The sequence below is a fragment of the Tyto alba genome, unplaced genomic scaffold (genome assembly GCF_018691265.1).
Source record: "Tyto alba isolate M040663 unplaced genomic scaffold, T.alba_DEE_v4.0 Super-Scaffold_1000006, whole genome shotgun sequence".
NCBI lineage: Eukaryota > Metazoa > Chordata > Aves > Strigiformes > Tytonidae > Tyto > Tyto alba.
This window is the reverse complement of record NW_024881272.1, coordinates 32,951,226-32,976,941: the sequence shown is the minus strand read 5'-3', so window position 1 is coordinate 32,976,941 and position 25,716 is coordinate 32,951,226. Positions and strand designations below refer to the sequence as shown.

Sequence of the window (25,716 nt, the reverse complement as noted above, 5' to 3'; positions counted from 1 at the left end):
ATACACTCAAAACTAATGTTTTTCTACCAGGGGGCAAGTTTGTACCCTGATCCCTTGGTGAGCACAGGACCTACCCGGCTAATTAGAACCTGAAGTCCTTCTGCTTCCTTCCCTCTTCAGTTGCCCTTGCAGGTGTTATTTCACTGGAAGGCGATGTTCTTCGAGCCGCCTGAAGGTTGGCAGTGCTTCAGGCAGCCGAGCTCCCAGGGAATGCTGTGGGTTTTAGCTCTCGAAGCCTCTGGAGACAAAGATTCCTATTTATCTGTCCTGATACACATCAATGCCACTCGGCCTCCGCTTCTGAAAAGAAAGGCCATGCTGGGGGCAGAGCTCTTGCATGCCGTGGTTAGTCACTCCCTCAGAAAAAGTCTAAATACTTGTGAAAATATTTAAGCTGTGTTATAGTGAACTGTTACAGTGTAGGTCAATAGTATTTAAGCTGTACACGCCCCTGCTAACATTACAATTACTACTCCAGAGCACCTTTTTTATTTTGTCTTAGCTGCCACAGGTGGAATGTTGGCTAGAGTTACTTTTTCCCCAGCAAATGAAGCTGAACCAACTGAATTACTACACTCAGCCTGCAGACCCTTCACGTCCAGTGCTCCTGACACAGTTGGAAGGTCCCAGAACAGCTGATTCACACACTCACACCCGCTGCTGCAGGGCCGGCCTCGGAGCGCGCGAAGGGCAGTGACAGCGCGGGGAGGTCAGGGGAGAAGCCTCTCAACAAGGAGGGGGTTGCTTGGGGTTTTTAATATATATATATGCATATATATATATATATATTTAATGTCAGAGCAGAATGAAGAAAAAGGATAGACTGACTCCTAATTAAACTATACTACCATGAAAGGCTTTATGATTTATTTTCTTGCTACATGCTTTGTTATGTAGATAATTATTCAATCAATTCGTATTCTCTGAACTGTTGGCATGGGAGGCTCTGAACTATTGTGCAGCGGGAGAAATTGCAGAGTTTAGTTCAGTTTACATCTGCAAATGACTGCGCAATAAGGGGTGGGTTTTACTGGGGTGGCATTGGGGTTTTTTTTCCTGAAGATCCTAGTACCTGCTTTGAAACTACACTGCAGTACCTCAGCTTTTAGTCCAGCAGAACCAAGATCTTTTGGCTTTTCAGTCCCGTTTGAAACAGTTGTGAGTCACAAGACTACAACCGCATCAAAGCCAACCCCTGGGCGCTGACCTGCAGGGAAGGGAGAAACGTCCTCCACCGCGGGAACCTTCCCCTTAAAAAAAACACCACTACAGCCTCTACTTCCGCGCCCGGCGCTAACTGTGGCTCACGCTGTTCTCCAGCATCCTGAAAGTGGAAAATAACACAAAATAGAGGCAAACCAAACGCCGGCGGGTGAGCTGAAGGTGCAAGCAGGGCCTGGGCACGTGCTGGGGCTGAGCACACAGCTCCCCGGGGCCGAGCGTTGGCAGCTGCGGGATCGGGTGAGGAACACCACGCGCTCTGGCGCGGGCCCAGCAGCAGCCGCAGGGTCCCCCCACACCCACCCGCGGCCCAGCGACCCCAGGAAACGCCGCGGGGGGACAGGGACTGCCCACGGGCAAACAATTCAGCACAAGGACTGAGGAGCTCCCGGGCAGCTTCCGCTGAACCCGCACCACTGCACTCGCTTACGCCTTTCCTGCTGGGAAATGCGTGTACACCGAATGCTAACAGAAGTTTGCTGTTTTGCTAATGCAGCTGGGGTATTTTAGCATTGATTCGAGATTTGGTCCTTTATTGGTATTTTAAGTTTACAAATGGTAACAAAAGCATTCCACGCTTCCGAAGAAAACACATTGAATCGCATTTCCGAGTCCTCAAAATACTTCTTTAAAAGTCCTGGATTATTTTGTGTTTAAATACACATAATGTGTTTGCTGATCTTCCGTAGGCTACAGGAATTGTTTTACATCACAAACGGGTTTACCTGCGATGCCAGACACCGTTCACTGAAAACACTGTCCCGTCACAGTTTAGTCCTTGATCTTCACTGGTTGATTAACTGAATTTCTTCTGACTTCTACTATTCTTTGAGTCCCAGAGTATAACAACATTAAAATATACCAAAAATAATAAAAAGTGTAAGCAAGAAATAACAGAGACCGACAGGGGGAATAAATCGGGTAACCTGTGTGGGGGATGCACCGCGGCGCTCATTAGCGACAGGACGCCCATCAGGGTTACGGAAAGAAGAAACTGGAAGAGAAGGAATGGTCCATTAGCTACTGGTGATTTAACACCTCAAACGAGTAAGCTGCTACTTTCATCACTTGGGTGCTCTGTATTTAATCTACACACAGATGACACGGCAGAATAAAAGTTCTAGCACAGCTCTACACTGATCCAGTGTGGCTTCATGCACAGTTACAGACAGAAAACTGGTTTGTGTGAGTACTCCAGTACCATGAAGAGCTGCGACTAAGAGTTATAGGAATTAAAATTGCTTACCAGACACCTGACAATCTTTGGAAATGACTTAAACCAAGAAACGTATCCCTTCAGGGAAAGGGAGAATGGTTTCAGCTGCAGGTCCTCTGCTGAAGTCTTCTCAAATATGGAAAAGGCAGCCAGGGAGACCGACAGGAACGCCAGCATTGTCACGGCGTAGGCCAGCAGCAGGCCGTCTTTCAGCAGAAGAGGCAGCATACTGTTCAAGCAGAATTGGGAGTGCACATTCCGAGTTGTGTTTCAAAGAATGTAAAAAGAAGAGGAAAAAGAATGCATTTATTTTTACTAGAATTGGGGAAGAACACGGTTTTAAAGTAATGTTAAGTGTCCAACTCACCTGAAAGTCGATACAAGTAAAAACCACGTAGCCATAAAAGGGATTTCATTTATGATCAGGCAGACTGGTCTAGAATGAAAAGAGGAAAAACCAGATAGGAAACGCTGAAGTGAGAGCACAGCCTCCTCAACCCTTCCGGTGGATGCTGCACTCCCAGCGCAGAGCTTTTCTGAAAATCCAGAGCAGGCAGCACCCAAAGCGCCTTAGCCGAGGGCGCAGCCAGCCTGGTCCTGGGCAAACGGCTCCGGAATCGCAGGCGGAACGCTGGCCCGGGGAGAGGAGTGAAGCGGGAGAAACCAGCCCAGCTGTACGTGTAATGCTTACATTTACAAGTTATTCAGAAAAGCAAATGTGTAGAGTTTTTAAAAGCAGATAGATGTGTGAGTGAGAAAGCAGCATGCAATAACAAAATGAGGAAAAGATCAAAATATATCCAGAGAAAAATAATTTACTTACACTGACACTAGAAGAATAGATTTTTCATGTACTTGAAAGGAGAACAGGAAAAATGACAATGCACAACTAACCTTAGAAAAGGAAATCAGAGATATATTAGTCTATGTGACTGCAATGCAAAGCGCTGTTTTAGTTTCTCTACTGGCATAGACTTTGCATGATTGTATGAGCTAAAGGATCGGATTTTTCTAATTAACTGCTACATTTACTCCAGTGCCATTTACAAGTTCACAGAGCTGCTTCTGTAACCACCTGTACATGCTACAACATACGCTGTTTGAGAGTTTACCCAGAATTAATCAGAAAGCTCTTCATGTAAAGAGCTCTCACTTAGCTTTTCTGACAAGAGAATCCCCACCAAGTAAACACAATATTCACCTACATAAGCACAGGCACAATTCAGTCACGGGAAGAACTACCCACCTTTCCGACCTAAGATTTTGTTCATCATCATGAACAGCCAATACAAAGTAAACAAACTTTTTCCCCACCAAGTAAAAAGCACACTGGAAAACATAAACTAAATCTTAGAAAAGATAAATGTTAGTTTTAGGCAATGTTGCAATAAACTCTCAAACAGCACTCACAAAATTAAAAATAGAAATTATCTTGTAACTCTTGAAACCTTAGGACCAGCTCCATCTAATTTGAACTTCAAGGAAAACTGATTTTTGCACGTAAGTCATGTGAGTGTGCCTAAATTCAGTGATACAATATGACTAAGAAAAGGCAAACATTTGGGAAAAATTGTATCATTTTCTTTTCAAACTGCTAATGAGCTTACAATGTCCATCTTGGGACTTTTTTATTGAATTTTGCAGCCAACGCATAAGAAAAACTAGCACTTTGGAAGCTAATCAAAAAGAGGGGAAATTCCAATTCTATATGAGGTTTTAATGTGTATGGAATCTGCCAAGGACTCTTCAGAGAAGGACAATAAAAAAATAGAGTACTGAATAAAAAAAAAAAAATTGAGGCTAAGGAAGAAAGTCTGGATTTAAAAGACAGGTCAGAGCCCCTGGCCACGTGATAGCAAAACACTTTTTAACCAACCTCTTCCGCAGAGCCAGGACGGCATTTAATGGTGCTCGCACTTCTGCGCGTTGCAGAGAACTGTCAGTTGTACACCGGTGCTCAGTGGTGGGTATAAAACAAGGAGCAATTAAAGACATACACTTACCAAAGCGAATTTAAATCCTCGGAGCGAAGGCTGGACGGTTAGTTTTATACAAGTAGGAAGCAGGCTCAGGAATGTTACAGCAAAACTAAAGAATTTTGTAAGAAAAACAGTTTTAATACATGAGGAACTACATCCATGATATCATATAATCACTTTTGAAAACTATGCAAGTTAGGAATTCAGTTGTGATTTTCAGAAGTACAAAATCACTCAAGGAGACTCAATCACAAGAGAAGAGCACTGAATGGTCCTCACTGACAGAAGGAATAAAGCATTTCCATTAATATTTCAGACATTTTAGACCTAGACTTGAATTCTTCACTTAATCAAAAAAAAAAAGGAACTGGGGACTCGAAGAGGAAAGCATGCAAATTTTACCTCAGTTTTAACCAAGTAGCTTAAATCACTGTATAAACAAAGAGGAAATTTTACAGTGATAAATATTAGAATGGTTTGGGTTGGAACTAGGTCATCTAGTCCAGCCTCCTGCAATGAGCGGGGACATCTTCAACTATTCTCAACAGTACTTGAGGAAACCCTTATCACTTGGGAGAAAAAAAATCTACATTTTTTCAAGATTTTAAACTCCACTTCTCATAATTCTTTGACAAAAATTACTAATTTTGCAAAAAACAATGCAGATACACAGCTGAAGTGATTTAGGTAGTTTCTTACCTGAGTTTTAGCTGAGTTTGAGGTGATACAATATTCTTTATCTTTATAAGGACACTTAGGGTGCACCAAATATTGGCTACTTTATCCTGGAAGGGCGAGGAGAAAAAAAATATTATCAGTGATAATGACATTCATTTAAACTTACGTTTGTGACAACAGTGGCACTTGGGAGGTGGGGGATTGTTGAGTTTTTACCACGATCCTGCAAAAGACACTTGCAGATACACATCATACTCTTAGACGTACTTTAAATTACTCTGATCTTCAAAAATGGGAAGTTTCAAGAGACTCAATTAAAACATGTTCTGAAATAACAGGGAACTAGTTCTTCAGCACAAGAGACTACTTCTTAACTCATGAGATCACACATTTTGTGAAAATAAGGCTCTGAAGCTATCTGCCCCTGACTCAACACTAGCATATATGAGTCTTTTTTTCAAATGTGAAGACACTCTGTATACTGTCACATTTCATTACATACCTGAATCTATTTAGCTGTGCTTACTGTTTGCTAGCAATGACAGAGTTAACCTCTAATAAATCAAGAAGTCTAAAGACATTAGCAGTTGTGCTAGGATCACTTTCAAAATTAAATTTGTAACTACAGCTATCATGCTCCTGAAACTCATCCCTAAACAGCTGCTTGAATCACAGCTGTGTAGACATAACAGCAAGAAAGCCACCAGCACCAACAACTGAGCCATCTTCCTCATGTGCTCACCAGCCATACGGAATATGCACTTCAAATCTGCTGAGGATTACAAGTGAACAGAGGGCTTGGCAGCACCAGCAAGCACAGAGGACGCCTACTTAATAGCCAATACGATTTTACAACCATCAGCATTTGTTACTGCTTCTGTAAATGGGAACCAAGTCAAAGAACCTGTCACACGCACCCCAGTATAAATTTACTGCGCGTTGCTTACGTGGACAATTTCTCATTTTATCTAGGTTAGCGTCCAGCAAGTCACTCCCCCAATCAACTCAGAAAATATTTGGGCTAATATTAGACTAAAATTCTTAAGCTCTTTCAGACTCTTTGGTTATTGTCATTTACAGATTGTATTTTTAAACTTGGTACCGAATAAAAAGTGTGGTGACCAAAACTATTTATTTATAAATTCCAGATAAATCTCAAGGAATAGGGTCACTGGGGTTGTTGGGGAGGGGTGGGGGTGTATATTTTGTGGAGGGGGTTGGAGTTTTTTAAATAAACTAGCAGAGTACACAGAGAACGCTTTGTACCACTCCCTAAATAAAATGCTGCCTTTGGTACATCAGCATTAACTTCTGAAGAAAAAAAGTGCCAGTCCTGATATTATTTACACTTAAGAAAGACTAAAAAAAAATTTAACATGAATCACATTATATAAGCATTTGTTTCAATCCCTGTGACATCAAAACCTGGAAATTCAAAGCATCGTTTTATCAGTTAAACTTGAAAGTGGAGAATCTGCTTTTTAAAGTGTAATATTAAAGACTCCTGCCCTAATTAAGCAAAACAGCAGCAACGACTCATTGCTACTTGGGAAATGAGTTTCCTTTCTCTTATCAACAACGCTCCTGTGGCCTCAGCATTAGGAAAATGAGTAATTGCTTTACTGGATTAAGGCTGCGTACTCAGCACCCTGCAATATGCAAACGTCGATAGCCAGAGCGAAAAAGAAAAGGAAAACTGGCCTAAAGTTTTTGGAAAATACTGTGGAAACTTGCACTGAAAATGCAAGGTGGGTCACAAAAAGTAAGTTCCAGGCTCCACCTGAAACACTTTTTTTTTTTTTTTTTTTTTTTTTTTTTTTTTAAAATAATGAATCCCACTGAAAAAAGTTGAGCAGAACCAAAGACAGACTGAAGCTGTTAACTTTTAAGGTTACATCTTCTGACACTGTCAATTACTATGGAATCTATTTCAATGGAAAAATGCATGGATTGAAGTACGGGTTTGATGATGGGATAAGTGTTGTCTACTCATATAATATCCTGGAAGATGCCAGCTGAGCTGGGGTTAAATACTGGATTAAATAACTGGCAAGAAATGACTGCTGAAGAAGCCAGCTCAAATTACTAGTTCTGTGGTGTGTCTCCCACATGAAATCCCTAAAGGTCACGATGAAGGTTTCTCAAGGGATCTAAGAATACAGAACATTTACAGCGGGGTGGGGGAGAAGAAAACATGCATGCCTCAAACAAGCCTCGGTCAATGGGAAAGAGTCTTCTGAGTACTTGCATGATTTGTTCCATGTCGGTACAGAACGGCAGCCAGCAGACAGCAAAGGAAACCACCACTGTCCCTGCTATTTTAGTTAACAATACTAATCTGCAAGCAAGAGAAAAGCTTACATCAGAAAAGAGAAATGCAGCTACTGGTAACAAAATACAGTTCTTAGTTTAAAGCACAAACCTGTTTTTAAAAGGGATGCAGAACTGAAGGTAACAAATCTAAACAGAAAGAGCTACCAGTCCCACCAAAAAAGCTCATCACCCCCGGATTGGTGAGAACAGCGCCATGAGAACCACTGAGCCACTGCTGTCCATCTAATCCAGTTGTCCACTGCAACCCATATTTAATTTAGCTTACAGAACGAAGAGTACTAAATAAGGACACCTTAACAGATTGTACTATCTGCTCAGTGGAAATATTTAATGTAGATCTCAACAAGAAGTGTTTATTGTGCAGGACAGGAATACATTGCACCATGGTCACTATCTTCCAGTAGAAATTAATTCACAAGTGCCCACATGCAAATAAGGAGAACCACGTTCTCAATGCCAGGCTGCCTGGGTGTATTCTTGAGAAAGATAAAATGGTTTTAAGTCACTTACCCCTTTCCTTTCAGTCCCTTCTTGAAGCACTTTCCAAGTAAATAGCAAAAAAACGGCAGAGAATGGTAGAGTTCCATTTGCTTATAATTTAAGGCCAAGCAAAACGCCACTGACCCCAAAAGGTCCCAGTCATAAGACAAGCAGAGTACACCCCACAAGGCAAAGCCAAGGCTCACTGAGTTGTATATGGTTTTTCATGTCAAGGACAAGATACACATCTTAGTACTGGAAGTCAGTAATGAACGCCCTGAGGGACAAGTATAAAATAGCATGCAAAGGAAGTTTTTTCCAAGTTAGTTTTAAAAACACGTTGCCAGTTGTGACTATGTTGTTCACAGACAGAAATAATTTTATTTCTACATAAAGTGTAATTTTTCTGTTTCCAAGGCTGGATTCGAAACAAGTATGAGGACAAACTCTGTGTGTGTGTGTGTCTTAATTATACATGTAATATATATTCAGTTAACCAGGCTTTTGGTGACAGTACTCTGCAAGATGCATCGGGGTAAACCTTTTTTTCTTGTTATTTACATAATTAAAGCTTTCAAGAGTCTCTCCTCCCAGCTCTCAAAAGATATGTGCAGAATATTCAAATACGTCAGTATTTAAATTGTGTATTATTTAGTTCAAGGACTCCCGAGGTTTTTGTGATTATATTATCTCACAACGCACACTCATCCATGACCAGTTCCCTTAGCTGCTAATACTGTACAAACAATGAATAATAGTTACTAAAAGCAATGGTACTTCCCTAGGACTTTCAGAACAGGTTCCCAAGCTCAGTAGTTTGACGAGAGTAAGCTACGCTCACTATTAAATCGCAACAAAATATTAGCTTTGTCCTTCAGTGTTTTTTTACACTATGGGAGAAACCAAGAAGACATAATTACATGGTCAGAAATCCCATAATATTTTGTTTTCTCTTTGTCAACAGAAACAGCTGTGACAACACATTCAGATTGCCTGCCTTGTCTTCAGCCCACTCAGAATCACCATGTTTACTTGAGATCTCAGCAACTGCACATCAACAAGTTGTTATACCCAAAGGCTCTGGTCTTGCAGAGACGTGCAGCAGGCATTAAGTAAATCTACTGATTTCTTGGGAGCTGGTCACAGATAGTGAAGTTACTCACGGCAGAGTTAGAGGGCTGGAACAGACCACAGCAGACTACGCAGCACATCTGGCTGCTTCAGCAGCGTCTGCTACACCTACATCACCCTGACATGAGGTCTGCAGAACCTTTTCTTAAAGATATTGATGCTGCAGATGCCACAATATTCATAGACAAATCTATTCCAACATTTCACTGTAATTAAGGTTCAAAAGATTTTTTTCCATATATTTAAAAAACCCCAAATATTCCCTGTGGTAATTTAGGGCAGTTACTTCTTGCCCTATCCAACATATAACACACAGAACAGATTTTTGCCTTCCTTTTTGCACTTCTTTCACATATTAGAAAATTGTAACCCTGTGCCTCCTCCTGACCACCAGCTCCTCTCACCTAAGAGGAACTGCATTCACTCCCATCCCCATTCTTGTACGTGATGTCTCCAGATGACCTACATCTTTAAAGAGTCAGGCCAAAAATAGAATTTCAGAATTCCTGAACTGTAACTCAAATATTCAATAGCATTATGAATTTCTTTCCTTCAACATCTACTTTTTAAGGTACATTATATTCCAAATTCACCATGAAATCTCTTGGAAGAAAACCACAAATTAGTAAACTATTTGATTGTCAAAACTTGATTTAGTAGTAGACGATGAGATTCAGTATCTCCTTGGAATATTTAAATGTCTACATTGATCACAACTTCTGGCTCGATGGCACTGAGTGGCACAGCCTGCAGTAGTCAAGTAGCAGCATTTGCTTGTTGATGTGCAAAACAAGTGTAAAACCAGAAATCTTATTAAAAAAGACCCACCTCGGAAGGCATCTGCGACCAACAGTGACTAGTTGGCTCCGATGGCCTACTTCGTATTAGATGCCCAGTTTTTACATGGTTGGTCACTAAGTGAAGTGAATCCAGTCTCAAGTAAGTGTAAAGGCAAGACAGAATGGCACACTTTATAGAACTGAACATTTTACACAAACTACCCTAGACACACTCCTCCGCCATCTCAAATAGTTTAAGGTGATTCTCTCTCCAAACACAAATCACAGGAGCACAAGCCATCGTTCTTTTCACTGTCATAGTACCATTGACATTTTCTGCAATAAAGTGACTGACAGCTTGGGGTACAGAAAGAATGCTATTCACGTTTGGATTGATTAGTCCCAATAACAACTATTTACCTCCAGCGTATTTCAGACTTACGGTTTTTCTTTAATATCTCTGCTCTGGGGTAGGCAGAAGCGCCTCAGATGACTGTACACAAGAGTAACCTGCTCAGCTAAATACTAAACAGTGTTACTTCATAAATGGAAATTCATTTCACTGCAAAACAAGGATACTGGAAGTGTCCGTGGTCAATAAGAATGAGGCCTGGATAAAGCAGTATGCAGAGAGCACTGGAGGCCTGGGAAGAACAACCAAAAAAAGAGGGGAAAATAATTATTTATAAGTTAGACAACAGACAGAGGTACTTAGACTACTTCTCCAGTATGAAAATTGACCCCTCCATGGTGCATCCTATATGTGGGAATCTTATTCTCTGCAAGTAGTTTTCTGTCAGTAATATTTTGAGGAATCAAAGAAGGCAAAGATTTTCCATAAATAAGAAAATATTGGAGACCAACCTGCCCTTTGCCAATCAGCTCAAAGATCACCCTCACCCATCCTAAACCTTTAAACCACTCCAAAAATCAGAAGAATTATTATTCCAAAATGTATTGCGTCTACTATAGGGAGTGTGCAAGACAAAGCAGTTCTTAGATTCCCCCATGTCACGGCACAAATCTTGTTTTTACTACCCAAGTAATAAATTCAGAAAAAATATCATTCAGGAGTTCATGGCTACTAAACTTCAGAGCATCTCGTTATTGTTATTGAAAGCACTAAAATAATTGCTGTAAGATAAGTTAATGGCTTTTATCTTTTTAACTGGAAAACCTTTAATACGAGATATACTGATTGTCATCAGTTTTACATCAAGTGAAGGCACCACAGTGTTCCATACGTTAATTAACCCTCACAGTGTTACATTTCTACCCTGTTTTAAGAGTACAGTTTCTTTGTTTTTTAATTTACACACACACCAGGTACTTGCCTTCTTTTTAGTAGATGTTTCTTTCAAGGAAAAACAATATAAAATAACTGCAGGAATATAAACCAGCAAGTCAGCAACAAACACTGAAAAATAAAGATTAACTTTACGTTAGAATCCTCCCACATATCTCATCTTAATGCTATTCAACTCGTGTATTTTCATCTCGATTATGAATCTTTGACTCTGCTTACAGTTTTAGCTTCTTAATGCTCTATATGTTGGCTGTATTTGGTGTAAAAAAGCCTCAGATGACAGTAACAATAGAGTGTTGGAGTGAGACTAGTTGCCTACCTTTTGAATGGGGAGTTTGCATCCCTACCCTCCCTGAAAACTTCAGTCATTCAGTTTAACTGAAATTCAAAAGTCACGTGCCTATAGTTTCAGCTGAATATGCTTTTCTATTATCTTACACTGTGTCACAGTTTAATTCTTTTAAAGCTAGCTCAGGTTTGGCAGTTACACTACAGCTAATTTTTTGAGCAAAGACAGGGAAAAAATATAGGCAAATATACTTTAAAATACCAGAAAGTACTTCCATAGAATAAACTGAATAGTTCCACTTCAAAGGACAAAAAGAAATAGGTCTACAGAATTTGATCTTGTTAATGTTTCTAACGCTATCATTTCTGATGTCCAAAAGCTGCCGCTTCCATGTGTTCAGCTGTTTTGGCTTCTGGCACAGCCTCAGTCAGTAAGGGAGCACACTCTAGTTCCTCACATGCCAAAATGAGAGAAGGCATGCTTAATTCTCAAAAGAAATCAACTACAACTAGATCCAGTCAAGTTGTTTGATGGAACAGATAGTCTGGAGACACAAATAATTAAGAAGCTCCAGATTGTTACAATCTCCAGTGTGTCTGCGTGAATTACCAGTGATGTGGATAAACAGACTAAAACTAGTTCTTTGGCTTTGATTCTCTGCCTATAGCAAACATGTAAGAGGGTCAACAAGAAAACAGAACCAGCAGGTTCACCTGCCTAGAATTATGTCAACTCCTGCTCATGCTTAACCCACCAGGTGAATTCTTCTGCAGTGTTGTCTTAAGAGCCTGAGAAAAATCTCAGGTTATTTCTATAAACAGGTTTCAGAAAACATACAATTATTCCAAGGGGGAAAGTACACTTTGCCTCTTTTTAGTCACAGGCTTTGGAAGAAAATGTTCAAATATATCAATTATTCAGTGATGAATTGTTTTGCAAGCTTACGCCACAATCAAACAAATATACCCAAGGCGTTAGCAAAACAAATACACAGACACTTAAAATAAAGGTGTAATACCACCAGCTGTCATTGACCATTCTGAATTATTTTAATGTATTCTTCTAATGGCTATTGTTAAAAAGTGTTTATCAGTTCTCCTAGATCCATCAGTAGTTTGTCAAGTGAGTTGATTTCAAAATTAATAAAGACCATTTCAAGGGTAATTAAGTTCTAGTGATTTTTATTTTTTTTTCAATTCAATCAATTACTAGAGACCAGACTGAGATGTTTGGGAAGTGCAGAAAAAAGCTACTGATGAACAGCAAATTCTGCTGTTGCAACCAGAAAGCACTTTGTGGAACTCTAGTGTTATGCAAAGCAAAAGACAGATTTAAAATTAAAGAAAATAGTACAGGCTAATATGGTATCTGCCATTGCTTAGAGAACAAGAGCTCACTGGCCACACTGTTTGCAGTCCTACTGACACAGCTACTGAATTAAGTTATCTAGAATTTTTTTTCTGCACTTGTTTTATCCTTTTCTTTGTAGAAGCAGTTCAAAATAACCAAATGGTCAGAGTGACTTCAGGAAAATGAAATTTAGGATAAAAGTGGTAAAATACATTTCTACTTCCTTGTTAACGGAAGTTTATCTCTAGGAAGTGGTGACTGTCTGAAAGAAAAGGGACATCTTTAAAAAAAATCAAATATCTCTCTCCCTTTCAGATAAGGTGTATAGCTTATAATAAAGATCTCCGAGACATGAAGAGGCTGTTAAGTCAGTGAATTCCAGTATACATGCAAAATAATTTTACAATTAAAAATCCAAGCTAAGCTGAAAATGAAAAGCAGATTTATCAGAATGGAAGGGAAAATAACAATACTATTTTCAAAATATAAAAATGGATCCATGCTAAAAAAAAAAAACACAACAACAAACAAACAAACAAAAAAAACCACAAAACCCAGTAACTTTGGTTTAGAGTTTTTACTGAATCAACTGGGTTGAAAACTTGTTTGTATATTTTATATTTATCAGCTTCACAAATGATAGCAGAAGAAAAAAGAACACGGCAGTTTGGTTCATAAATGGACCTGCAAAGCCACACAAGTTAAAGAACTGAGGATAAACTGGTGAAGACAGAGAAGCTGCATGATATTAAACATGCTAAATTAGTAAGCAAGACAAATCTGTACAATCATCCTAAGGAAATATAATTTTCCTACCTGTTGTACGCATAAATAACTTATGTGGCTGACTCTCATACCCCCGAGATGTGTGCAGAGCAATCCAATCAGGATTTATTAACTTTGCACTGTAAAACAAAGTACAGACACATCAAAATGTAGACAGTTCTCATTTCCCTTTACACTCCTTTCAGCAATAAAGATGACATGCACATGAGCATATTCCAAGAATTAAGATGAATGAGAAGAAATATTTCAAAGAGCAATAGTGATCAATGGAAGACTTTCCTCACCACTGGATTAGTTTACACCATAGACTTTAGCTGCTATTTCACAATTAAAAAAAAAAAAAAAAAATCTTTGAAAATAGTAAAAACGGAATACATTATTTATTAGGACAAGATAACCACCTTCAGTCTAGTTCCACTGACTTTTAAAAAAACAATTGTAAATACCTTTCATATTTAAGTATTAAATATAAACCATTTACAGTTCACATAGATGCCCCACATAACTGTCCCTGTGCACTTTAACCTACATTCTTATTCCATAAGTCTCATTCCAACAGCAGTAAAGCCCTTGTGGAAAAAGTATTCCAATAACAGAATTCTATTTACATGATATCCAGTCATCAAATGTCACTTGGGCTCTCAATACACGAGCTCTTTCCCATGCGATGCACCCAACTCCTACAGCACTTTCCCCTGTGCATCACTGATCCAACAGTAGCTTATATGGAAAGCCAAATATCTAAGTCACATCTAAATCTGCTAAAATTTACAGACCTGGCAGTAAGAAGAATGTAACCCTTCAGTCCCCCTTCCAGTAATTATAAGACAGAAAGATAGCAGTATTAGTTTTAAGCAATAGGGATACACATAAAATCTATTTCCCTACCTTTAAGGTAGCAAACAATACTTGCAATTTCATTAGCTGCCCAGATAGGTAGTTTTTAGCTACTAGTTTCTCTCTTTGGTGTTTTGTATTCTCCACAGAACCAGAGAGTATATAAAATAATTAACTTACATGTAAGCACACACGAAACTGTGATAGGCAGTAAGAGGCGGATAATCAAGGCCCCAGTACAGTAGGTTGTTACCACTTGTATTGAAGTACCTAAAAAAAATAAATAAAAATTAAAGAAGGATCTACATTTCCAGCTTTGATTCAGGCCAAGAAAAAGGCTGAATATCTAACCAATTATTTTCATCAACATATTCAAAATCCATTTTTTACTTCACACAAAAAAAGTCTCAAGCAACAAAAGTAAAAGCAATTCAGAGTACATTCACTTGTGCTTGCAAAACCAAATTAAAAAAAAAAAAGCTGCTAAATCCTACTTACCTGGAGAGGGAAAATCCTTGATGCGAACAGAGTTTGAGAAAAATCCAGAGACTAAGACAAAGCCTGCACAAAAACAGTTGTACAAATCTATTGTAGCTCTAGATTTGTCTATGTGGTAGACTTTGCAGGTTCGCATCTCCATCTACAAACCAAACCTCCATTTTGCATGCATGTCAATTATTCCAGAAGACAGCAGTCAATTTGCCAAAAAGGAAATAAAACCAATGCAGTTAAAAGTGAAATTTAAAGGAAATGGAATTCCCTAGAGATTTTTCCTTATATTAATCCTAGATTTTTTTTTTTCTGGACTTGGACAGCACATTTAATATGTGACAATGACTTCTGAATAGTTAAAACTTCATCTGTGACTCTTATAGACTGTAATGTAGCAAGTTCTGAACTGCTTCTGTTCAACAGACCTTAATATGAAAATTCTGAAAAACCATCTGTTGAAGTTAAACTGCTGGAAAGCAACTGAACAGAAAAGGGTGGCATAAAGATACTACACAAACAAGCAAAAAGCAGCACAGGTCTGGAAGAAAACTGTGCCACAGCAGGTACACCTAGGCAATGCTGTCAGCACAAATGTAGGAAGCTAAAAAGTTCCTTAGAAGGCAACACCAAGTTACCCAAGTAACACCTCCTGAACAACCAACACAAGGTCATGAACCTCAGTCAGGTATGTCAGCCACAACCACTTCACCTAGTTCTACCTCAGAACTCAGGTGGAGCACTTGAGAGAAAGGAAAGGGATTTTCCTATTTGCAATTATGTTGTGTTGGTATTTCTAGGGAAGGCTGGCAGCAGTTAAAATTAGGCCAACTCTTCCAAATGAGAAAGAAAAGGTTTTATCCAAGGAAAAAAGAAGTTAGAAAAATAAGGGAACAGACCCTTTATATCTCACAGTGAAACACACTAACTAGTCCACTCTACACTGCCAAGGGGCAAGCTCTTGGCTTTTCCAGTTCCTCTCTTCAAATGCAGCCAATTTTTGACATTTATTATAGTAAATGATATTTCTTGAATTCTTTATGAGCTGCCTGAAGTATCTTGTGAACTGATGATAAATCATATTTCTTAGAGTTGCATCTCTGCTTCTTATGCTACAATTCAAGATTGCTCATGCCAAGGCAGTTCAGGTTCTTCATGCAGATTGTAATAGTCTGCAACTTAGTAGTAAACTTTCCAGTTTTGGTCTGGGCTTTTTTTTGTTTGGGTGGGTTTTTTTGGTTGGTTGGTTGGTTTGTTAATTTTACTTTCCATAAACTCATAGTTTCAACAGAAAACACAACCCTATAACCAGTAATATTTAGCAAAAAAGCCTTCAGTTTTAATTAGCAGTATAAGAAGAAAGAATGTTCTTAAAGTAGCCTTAAATAATGTCAAGAGTATAAAGAATAATATAAAAAATAAATATTTAAATTCTGGCCTCTGGTTTAGAGAAATATCACACAAGGAACCTAAGTACAAACCATACTGTAGTTTACTGCAGCGTTTGTTTGGGGTTTTTTTTTTAGTAAATCTTTGTTTTGGATCAAAGAAAATAAGCATGGAACTTGCAGCTATATTGCCTATACATGCCTGTTTAACAGTAAACGTGACAAGTCTGTGAAAAGATCAAGAGATCTTACAGGACTATGTCCTCATGAGAGAGCTGCTCTCTGTATTTACGTGGACAAATTCACAGAAAAACATGTGCTCGCTGCATAGACAGCTTTTCTAAATACTGAATAACAGCACTAGAAGTGATTAGAATCTCAAGTTCAAATTTTAACACTATTTTTACATACCAGAGTATAACATCTTTTCACACTGCTTATTTCTATAATATGGGAGGGGAAAGACACCCTAAGTATTCTAGAGTGTAATCCCTTGTATGTCAGCCAAGATGTTCTTTCCCAAATGCCCAAGACTGAATACGACTTCACTGTATTAGAGATCCAATTCCCAAAGCAGACCCAATTCCAACAAACTTCTGTTATAAATAAAACGAAGAGCAAATACAAGACTGAGATGCCCAACTGACAGCCCATAGGCTAAACCCAGCCTGCAATAGAGTTTCATCTGGCCTCTGGGAATGCCTAGAAATAATGACTGCTATAACTCTGAATTTTAAGTACATATAGTTCTGCATAGCAGAGTGGATCAAAGCTGCCAACTCTATTATTAACTCAGCTCTCCGTTATCCCAACTCTGGCACAACGAGGGGCTTGGATATCCCAGAAAAATGTAGCAATGATGATACAGATACAACTGGATGATCTGAAGTCACAATACAGAGTAATCTGCAGAGTTCCACAGAGTGCCATACTTTCAGAACTGGCCCCACATATTTACAGAAACACAACTGAATTATTATTCTATTCTGTCATATCGGTCTGTTCCCCAACAGATCACTGAGGAAAAAATTACACCAGACAAACAGAATGCGACCATCCCTGTTGAAAGATGACCGGGAGTTCCAATGTATACCAGTTTGTGTTGTAGCATATATATGTGGACTAAATTATCTTTACTGTTCCATACAAGCTCTAAGGAATGTTAGGAATAATGTAAAGATAAAAAAAATATTTGGAATAATTTTCCTGCTGTTTTAAGTGATCTGTACAAATAAAGTTCACTATCCTTACACATCTAGATTCCAGGCACCCACATTTTAAAATCTCTATTAAGAACACAGGTGTGAACAATGAAGTCGCAGGTATAAAAAACAATCAGTGCCTCCAGCACAAGAACTGAAGTCTCTGCATTACTGCCTTTTAGCTTAGGGGAGATGAGCAGAGTTCGTTTAGGTTTTGTCAGTGCTGACAATCGTGAAAGTTTTTGTGCGTTAGAGAACTGGAAATCAGGAAGCTGAACTCATTTTTTTCTATAACCAGGAAAACAAGCTTCTCTACAATCTCTTACATAAGCCTGTTAAAAATCTGCTTCTTGATCTTTCCAGTCAATTGGAAACAAAGCTGGAGCTTCACAACAGAGAGACCTACAAGTCAGAATATTTTGTTACATAAGCTCATAGCTAGCAAGTCAAATCTAGCTTTCTTGTGAAGAAAATGGTACCTCTGTCTAAGAACAGGATGATATTATATTACTACAAAAGAGATTTTAGAATAGTTCAGAGAACAGCAGAAAATGTTGCACAGATCTCAAAGGTATATTACAGTAAGATACAAACCAAAGTTGCATTACATTTACCCTTTTGTAAGCTAAACTACAACAGCACTACATACCACTGCCTGATGGGTAAATTGTAAGTAACTTCTTGCCAGTGTCTCTGAGCTTCATAGTCTCCATACATAGGTGGTTTTCCTGCACCTAAAAAGAGATGAGAGTATTTAGGAATTTATTCGGTTCATGCAGATTGCTTTCCCTCCAGATTTGTATTTGCATACTAATACCTTACTAATTTTATTCTCCATTCCCCTATGATACTTGAGAACAAAAAAAAGACCTCATTTGCTATGCAGTCTAACATGGAGGAAAGAAAAAAAAAAGTTACGCGTTCTTTTGGCTTTCTGGATATTTCTGTGATAAGCATTTATCAAGATATTCCACTGTGAAGAATTGCTTCCTCATCTGACAAAAGACAAAAAAAAAAATCACTTCCAAGAGTAGATGAAAAATGTGGCACTTTCTCTAAAAGAAGAAAATGTACATAATGGACATCTTATACTGATTTTGTGTGAACTACTACATTTCCTTAGTATATAATAATTGATAATGTTCTCACTTGTGTTTCAGCCATGTCATGGTACCTTACTATTAAAAGTAACAACCAGCCTTATTTTCACATTTACTTAGAACTAAGACTTCCTGCAAGTTCTCCAGTTGCTCTTGCTTTCCTCTGTTGCCTGCTTTGCAACACTAGCAGGAATACTACATCTGTCCCTTTCTCCATGATTCTTAATAAAGAGTTAAGATGAGCCATTTACTAAATCAGGCCATTCAGTACACAGAATAGGTTTAGAAGAATTTTTTCTTACAATCTACAAAGCTTTCTAAACAATAACTGCACCATTTTGGTTTATGGAATTCTCTCTCATACATTTTTCAACTGAGTGATTGTTATGTAGCAGTTCTGCAAACTGAATTATGTTAAAGGACACTCTTCACACATGCATATGTAAGTCTCTCAGGAAACTAGTAAATTTATTTGCATGGAAAAAAAAACTTTATCAATGCAATGCTTCAGATAACTACTCATAAACAATTCCCTCAACATAACCTAACTCTGATAATGGCAGTATATAAAGCACCTTTAACACAGAGTTTATTTACTTCTAATAGCCTGTGCTTATTGAGAACAGAAACCGGACTGATAGTACTTCCAGTAAAATATTGACACTAGCCAGACAGAGATTTAAGAGTTTCTTTAAAATATAGGAAAGCCATCTATATTTTTTTCACATGATCTATGTTTGTGGGAATCACACAGGCTCAGATATGTACTGTTTATTCCCGGGTAGTGGAAAGAACAGATTATCTGGGCTAATTTATTCCTAGGTAGTATAGAGAGTAGATTATCTCCACTATAGGATACATTCAACTAAAAGTTTCCCAAATAAGGGAGGTTACTGGACAATAGGAGTTTTATCGGTGTCCATTCTGTAGCTATAAATCTAGTGGAACAAAGAACCTGTCGTACAAGTACTAAAAAAAAAAAAAAAAAAAAAATAGGTGTTATCCAAATTTTAGAGTGTGTGTATACACACACATATATACATACATAAACACCCATATTTTATTTCAGTTTCCCCCCCTCTCAAAAAAAGAGGAAAATAAATTAATTGGCTTCAGAATGATCAAGAGATCTTAATCCAAAGGTTCAATTACTAAGAGCCAGAGCATCTGATCACATATCAGTTAGTTCGAGAATGTATATTTAGCTTCCATTTACAGCAAGCATCAAGTATGCAGCCAAACAGAAATAAGAATCAATAAAAACTGAGTATTTTATTTTAAAAAGGTCACAGATACTTTAGAGTTGTCTTATTCAGTTGTATTGTTACCTGGAAACAGACATTTTCAAGGGTCAGAAGATACCTTTCAACACAGATACTTTGCTTCTACTCATTTAGCAGGAGTTCGGCAATGCATTAAAAAAAAATTTATTCATTAATCTTCAAAGCCAAATTTTTCCTCAATAATTCTCCAAGACAACTAATCTGAGGTAAATGGTAACCTTTCAAAATTAGCTATTCGTTATCTGCTCTCTCACCATCATGGCCCTAACTCCTGAGGCAGATACAAAAGCATGCTAGATGGCAAGCAACAACAGAATGGAAACGATACATCGATCCCAGACTATAGAGTGATGAGGGCAGAATTAACCTCCATCCACACCACGCGTGGCTTCAGAGTACGCCGAATCAGCATGGCTCCCAGAGTCTGCTTCAGAGAACGATGACTACTTCTAATCCTTTGCTCAACTTTATTGCATTGAACAGCAGTGAATGCAAAACAGGACAACGTCAGTTCAAATGTTACCCTGCCTGATTTTTTTTTCTCTGTCCTGTCATTAAAGGTTTGTTACATCTGAAGGAAGAGAAAAAAAAAAACATTCAGTGTACTTATGCACCTGACAGCTCTTTCTAACATTCAGGTTTGTCTTTTTCAGCTAGCCCATGCTCAAAGTTAAGCACATGCTTTAATAATTTGCTGGATTGGAGCAGACTCAGCTTTTCCTGCTCCAAAAGAAGTTATATGATCATTGTGTAGGAAACAATACTTTATAATTGTTATTTTAATTCAGGCATTATTCTAAGGCCCTTTCAGAATCTTGATTAGTTTGAAATTCAATCAACTTTAAAAAAAAAAATCTATTTAGGAATGTAACTGTAAATTCTTGCAGTGCAACAGAAATTTAGTATTGTGTGGCAAAAGACAGGGTGTTTTTCTGCCTGTAGATAGGTAAGAAAGCCTCAGTTACCTACAGAATGGATCTATCACAACGGCATTTTCAGAAAGCAAACTCAAAACAACTGTGCAATAAGGCATGCATGCAACTTATCTTCACACAAATTCCTTCAAGTAAATGGAACCCAGGAGTTCCCAGTTTACAATCACTAGAATGCTACTAAACAGCTCTAGCTACTCAGGGGATGAGGCTCCCAATTGCCTTAACAGAAAACTAGAGTTGAATTTGAATGAGCTTGTGATTCTTCTAGCTGATGGGGATTGAAAGTAACGGTTCATTTAAAAAAAAAATAATAATAAAATCAAAAATTGCAGAGAGCCAGCTTTGTGCATGCTTATGCTAAGTGTATGAAGGGCATTGAGAGGTTTGGAAAAAAACTTGGTAGTTCTCTGCAAGCATTATGAGATGGGGAGAAGAAAAATTCATCTATTAATATATCTCTAGTTCATGCTGTAAACAATCTTAAGGAAGTATAGCTACAAGGCAGAGTGTAATCGCTCACTCCACGTCACCTTTACACCCTCTTCATTATCACCAGTACAGTTTTACCTAAAAATAAATTAAGGCTATCTCTGTTACAGAACTTAAAGGACAAGATTAAACAAATGTGCAATTGGACTGTAATAATATTCTGCAGCTACTGAAACAACAAAGGCACAGGGGTGAACAGCCAGCTGTTCTTTGGCTCCTCCTAAAACATTAGTGATCATCGCTTCCCCCAACACCACCCCCCAAGAAAAAAGTTGTGGTGTTTTTTTTCAGCGTTTTGTTCTAAGCAGCTGTGATGTTAATTATTACACACTTCAGAAAAATATGAACAAGGTATTATATGAACCTTAGGGAAATAGTGAGGCACTAAAATACAACAATACTTGAAGTAACACATTGCTTCCTATTTCTGATTTTACATGCAAGTTTATTTTAATTTATCACAAGCTCCGTAATTCGCCTTCATGTGGTTGTTTCACAGACCGTGAACGTGTATTACCTGAATAAGAACCAAGCGACACAGTCCAGCGTACAGTAAGTGCTAGTAAAACAGTAATTGTCATTAAGCTCCACTTCTCCATAGCTGGTCTTCGTAACAAGCCAAAAGGTACCTGAAAAAACACCATAAACATTGCTACAATACTGTCCGTGGTTTTGTTCCTTAGGCATTTAATGGCGCTACTGATAGTCCAGGGTTTTTCCCCACCCAGAAGCATTCTGTTACTAGCTCATGTCTGCAAGCATGCTGCAATCAGGAGGGGTTTTCAGTACAGAACAATTTCTAACTATGAAGCCAGAAGCTGCCCAGAAGCAATTTCTCCCACTTCTGAGCTAGAAGCTGAAAGGGATCTGACAAAACACATAAAAACAACAACAAGAAGAAAGGTAAACGATTTCAAACCACTGAAGAGAATTCAGATACCAGATCAAGACCACACACACATACTTAAGCATCTCCTTAATAAGCTCCACACAATTTGTTATGCAAACATGTAGCATGTTTCACCTGTAAGTGACAAGAGAAAATTCTGCAAGAGACCACCAGAAAAGATTGCAGTGGTAGTCAAAATATTCACACCAACCATGTATGTTAAGTAGCTCACAAATTAATATTTGCCACTGAACAAGAAAAATCTCTTCAAAGAAGTCTATAAAAATTCCTAGATTAATAACTCACTAGAAAAAAAAAATATTGTTAACAAGCATGTGGTTTTAAAAAGTCAGTAAATGTCCCAGTGTTAAGCTAATGCCACTTATTTTCTCAATTAAGAACACCACGACCAAATTATGCAAAATGCAGATCCAGTATAGGCTTCCCTGTCAGTTTAAACATACACAAAAGTAACTTAGAAGTTAACCATGTATTGACAGGTCTTATGTTGGATCAGGTACTGTCTGTTCTCCTGCAGCCATTATAAAAGCACAGAGCCCATCATAAACTTTGTATCATGTGTTCTAATTAATCCCACAGGAATAGTCATGAGTCAGTACATAATCAAAAAAATTAAATATGTACCGCTGATCTAGGAATGCAAACATCTGGCATTAATGATGAGAAATCCCCAATCTGTGATCTGAATCTTACTTCAGTCTCCCCAACATTCAAAAAGAGGCTTGAAACTCCATCTCTCCCTTCCCAAGCATAAGCACACTATCCATCAGCTACCTCTCCCTAGAGGATACACCAGACAAGAGCTACCAGGCTCAAGAGATTTTCTCCATTCCTCTACCCAAAAAGGCAGGAGGTCTGATCTCCCACCCAGCTTGCTTCACCATACTAAGGATTCAGTAACAGTAAGAAATGTTAGTAGGCCACATGCATCAAACTCAGAAATCAAGAAATGGGAAAATAATGATGTTGCCCTACGCAAAAAAACCTACAGAGTATGAAAACTTTGACTCAGAGGATCAAAAATATTTTAGTCTGAGATAAAAAAAAAAATTGAAGAAACTCCTCCAATCTTGACAGTGAGAGACAACACTAAATCCAAAGACTGCTCTTCTGCCAAATCAGCAGCAGTAGCACCATTCCCTCCCCAGTCAGCAACTGATACAATACAGAAGAGTGGATGTGCCTGAGTACAACTGACAAAGACTTTCCTTGCAAAAGAGGTACCATCTGATTTAAGTGAGCTTAATATACTTGCCACTGCCAAGAAAAAGCAGGAAAAAAAAAAAAAAAATCCCACACAGCACCAGTACTGAACTGCTGTTTTAGTAACTGACAAGCAACATCTAAGATACCTTTAGGTTATAAATCTATGACAGCAGTAGATCACCATCTATAGGTAGAAACGTGAATACTGATATTTGCTTGCTTTCAATGCTACACCTGTGCCTAAACCACAGGATAAGAACATTTATCTAAATAAAAACATTGAGGTCGACTCTGTAGATCATTTTAATCCAAGTGAACTCTTGTGCTTCCTAAGCTTGGGTCCAACAAGACCCGAGTCCTATATGACTTCCAAAATCAAGTGTCACAAGCCTGGCCTTTTCTTTCTATAAAATATTCACATCTGTCTTTCCTTTCTAACTCCAGTTAGAACAATTATTAATCATACCTTCGTAATTCCTACATAATGCCAGTCTCACCTACAGACACACTCCCCCCATCTCTGTTTCTCTCATTAACTTCTGCCATTCCCTACATTTGGAGTAGCTGTCATTCCTCTAGAGCACCGAGTTTCTTCCTTCTCACAAAAGTGGATCTCAAAATATTCTTTCCTACTTCTTTTTCATCTTTAATAATCATTCCTTACATTCTGAAACAAAAGACACGTTTTTATTAAGAGTCTAAAGCACAGATCTCTAATTTTTATTATCCCATGAGTAACAATGTTAATCAGAACTCTTCAGGAAATTATAAAACTGGATTAGTCAATCTCAAACTTTTTACCTTCTGTCTCTGGATGAGCAACACTAGTGGGTCTCTCAAACAAGATGCCACCTATAAGCATAAGGTGAAAATCACAGCTCCAAAAAACCCACTATCCTTGCACCCTGCCTACTATGAAGATTCAGATAAATAGAACCAATACAACTCCCACTCCCTGCCAAAAGGAAACGTACAGAACTCACAGGCGCATGACCCTTAATAGAACTCGTTGTTTTAAAAGAGACATCAGCACACACCTCAACAGCCTTTCCTTCCTCAAAAACGCAAATACTAAATTAAGAATTTCACTTGTTGAAGTGATACCCGCTCTAGAAGCCTACCGCTCCTCTACTCCTCCTCACAAGACGCATTTATTTCCCAAATTTCCTCATTCGCTCGCTCGCCCGCCCGCTCTCCCCTCAGCCCCCACAGGGAGGGACACCTGCCCTCGGGCCTCCCTGCTAATCCAGCCGAGCCGCCCTCAACCGCCGCCAGGCACCGCGCCTCCCCTCAGCTCGCTCCCGCCCGGCTCCCTCGCACAGCGGGAGGGAGGCGGCCCGCCAAGCCCTGAAGGAGCGGGGAACCGGGCAGCGCCCGCCGCTCCCGCCGAGCCCTGAGGGAGCGGGGAGCGGGGAATCTCCTCACAGGACACGCACCGCAGCGGCTTCCGGCCTCCCCTCACCCGCCGCGGCGCCGCGCGCATGCGCAGGGGGGCCGGGAGCGGAGCCGGCGCCTGCGCAGCTCCGCCCGCGGCGGGAGGGCGGGAGGCGGCGGGGAGCGGAGGGGCCGGGAGCGCCGCGGAGGTGCTGGGGGTTTGAGCCTGGGAATGGCGGCTCGACGGCTTTACCTCAGGAAGCGGGGCAGCGGCGCTGGCCGGCCTGCCCCGGGCGCGGTTTTCTCCCGCGGGTGCTGTCAGAAGTGGGCGCGCCTTCGTTTTTTAACTCTTGACGGCGCGCGTCCCTTGATGGCGGTGCTTGGGTCTTCGCTGCAGCAGCGAAGGGAAGCGGGAAAGCGCAATAAGGGGAATGACTGGTGAAAAGCGTGGTCCTGACACGCGGGAAGACTGGTTTTTTTCACTCAGGCGGCGAATTTAAGTGTGTGTGTGTGTTTATTTTTGCGGAAGGAAGCGAGCAGCTGGAAGACTTGTGCTTTCACCGTGCAGGGAAGCGGCTCCGCAGCCTTTATATCCAGAAGATATCTAGGAACTAATGTGAAGAACAAAGATCTTGGGCACCATAGGCCTCTTTCTTTACAACCATTCAGTTTTACCCCCTGTGATTCTCTTCAAGGTCTTGACAAAATTCATGCCATAACATAAATGATCCTAGGTCATCTTTATACAACCCTTACCAATATTTAAAAGTACAGTCTCTGTTTTTCCCTATATTCTTGTGTTCTTCTTCTGGTTATGTGTCTAACTGAGGTTGGGATAGGTAATTTAGTAGAAAACTGATTATTTTTACAACTAACACCACATCCTGAGGTTTTCATGACCAGATCTTCTGTGTAAACTGCCAGCGGTGCTCTCCTTGGACTGGAATCCCAGGA

At 39.3% G+C, this 25,716-nt stretch overlaps 1 protein-coding gene across 4 annotated transcripts; it reads right to left on the bottom strand.

The window, feature by feature from the left end:
* Nucleotides 1-1,733: 1,733 nt before the first annotated feature.
* On the bottom strand, nucleotides 1,734-24,870 carry ALG6 (ALG6 alpha-1,3-glucosyltransferase). 4 transcript variants are annotated; one of them, XM_042785479.1, is made up of 15 exons: nucleotides 24,825-24,870; nucleotides 21,790-21,901; nucleotides 18,115-18,199; nucleotides 14,567-14,656; nucleotides 13,580-13,668; nucleotides 11,153-11,235; nucleotides 10,398-10,462; nucleotides 7,939-8,124; nucleotides 7,297-7,432; nucleotides 5,116-5,201; nucleotides 4,441-4,525; nucleotides 3,261-3,331; nucleotides 2,805-2,873; nucleotides 2,468-2,666; nucleotides 1,734-2,215 (listed from the first exon to the last, which is right to left on the bottom strand). In XM_042785479.1, the coding sequence occupies exons 2-15, from the start codon at nucleotides 21,869-21,871 to the stop codon at nucleotides 2,018-2,020; spliced, it is 1,524 nt and encodes a 507-aa protein (XP_042641413.1). In that variant the 5' UTR covers nucleotides 21,872-21,901; nucleotides 24,825-24,870; the 3' UTR covers nucleotides 1,734-2,017. The 4 variants fall into 4 exon arrangements, with proteins under 4 accessions (XP_042641413.1, XP_032864770.1, XP_032864771.1 ...); XM_033008879.2 differs by lacking the exon at nucleotides 24,825-24,870 and adding an exon at nucleotides 24,615-24,806; XM_033008880.2 differs by lacking the exon at nucleotides 24,825-24,870 and adding an exon at nucleotides 24,478-24,579.
* Nucleotides 24,871-25,716: the final 846 nt, after the last annotated feature.

Coding starts and splice junctions, on each gene's coding strand:
- ALG6 (XM_042785479.1), bottom strand. CDS start 21,871: ATGGAGAAGTGGAGCTTAATGACAATTACTGTTTTACTAGCACTTACT. Junction 7,433..7,938: donor AAGGGACTGAAAGGAAAGGG/GTAAGTGACTTA, acceptor TCTTGCTTGCAG/ATTAGTATTGTTAACTAAAA. Junction 2,667..2,804: donor TTACTTGTATCGACTTTCAG/GTGAGTTGGACA, acceptor CTGCTTGAACAG/TATGCTGCCTCTTCTGCTGA.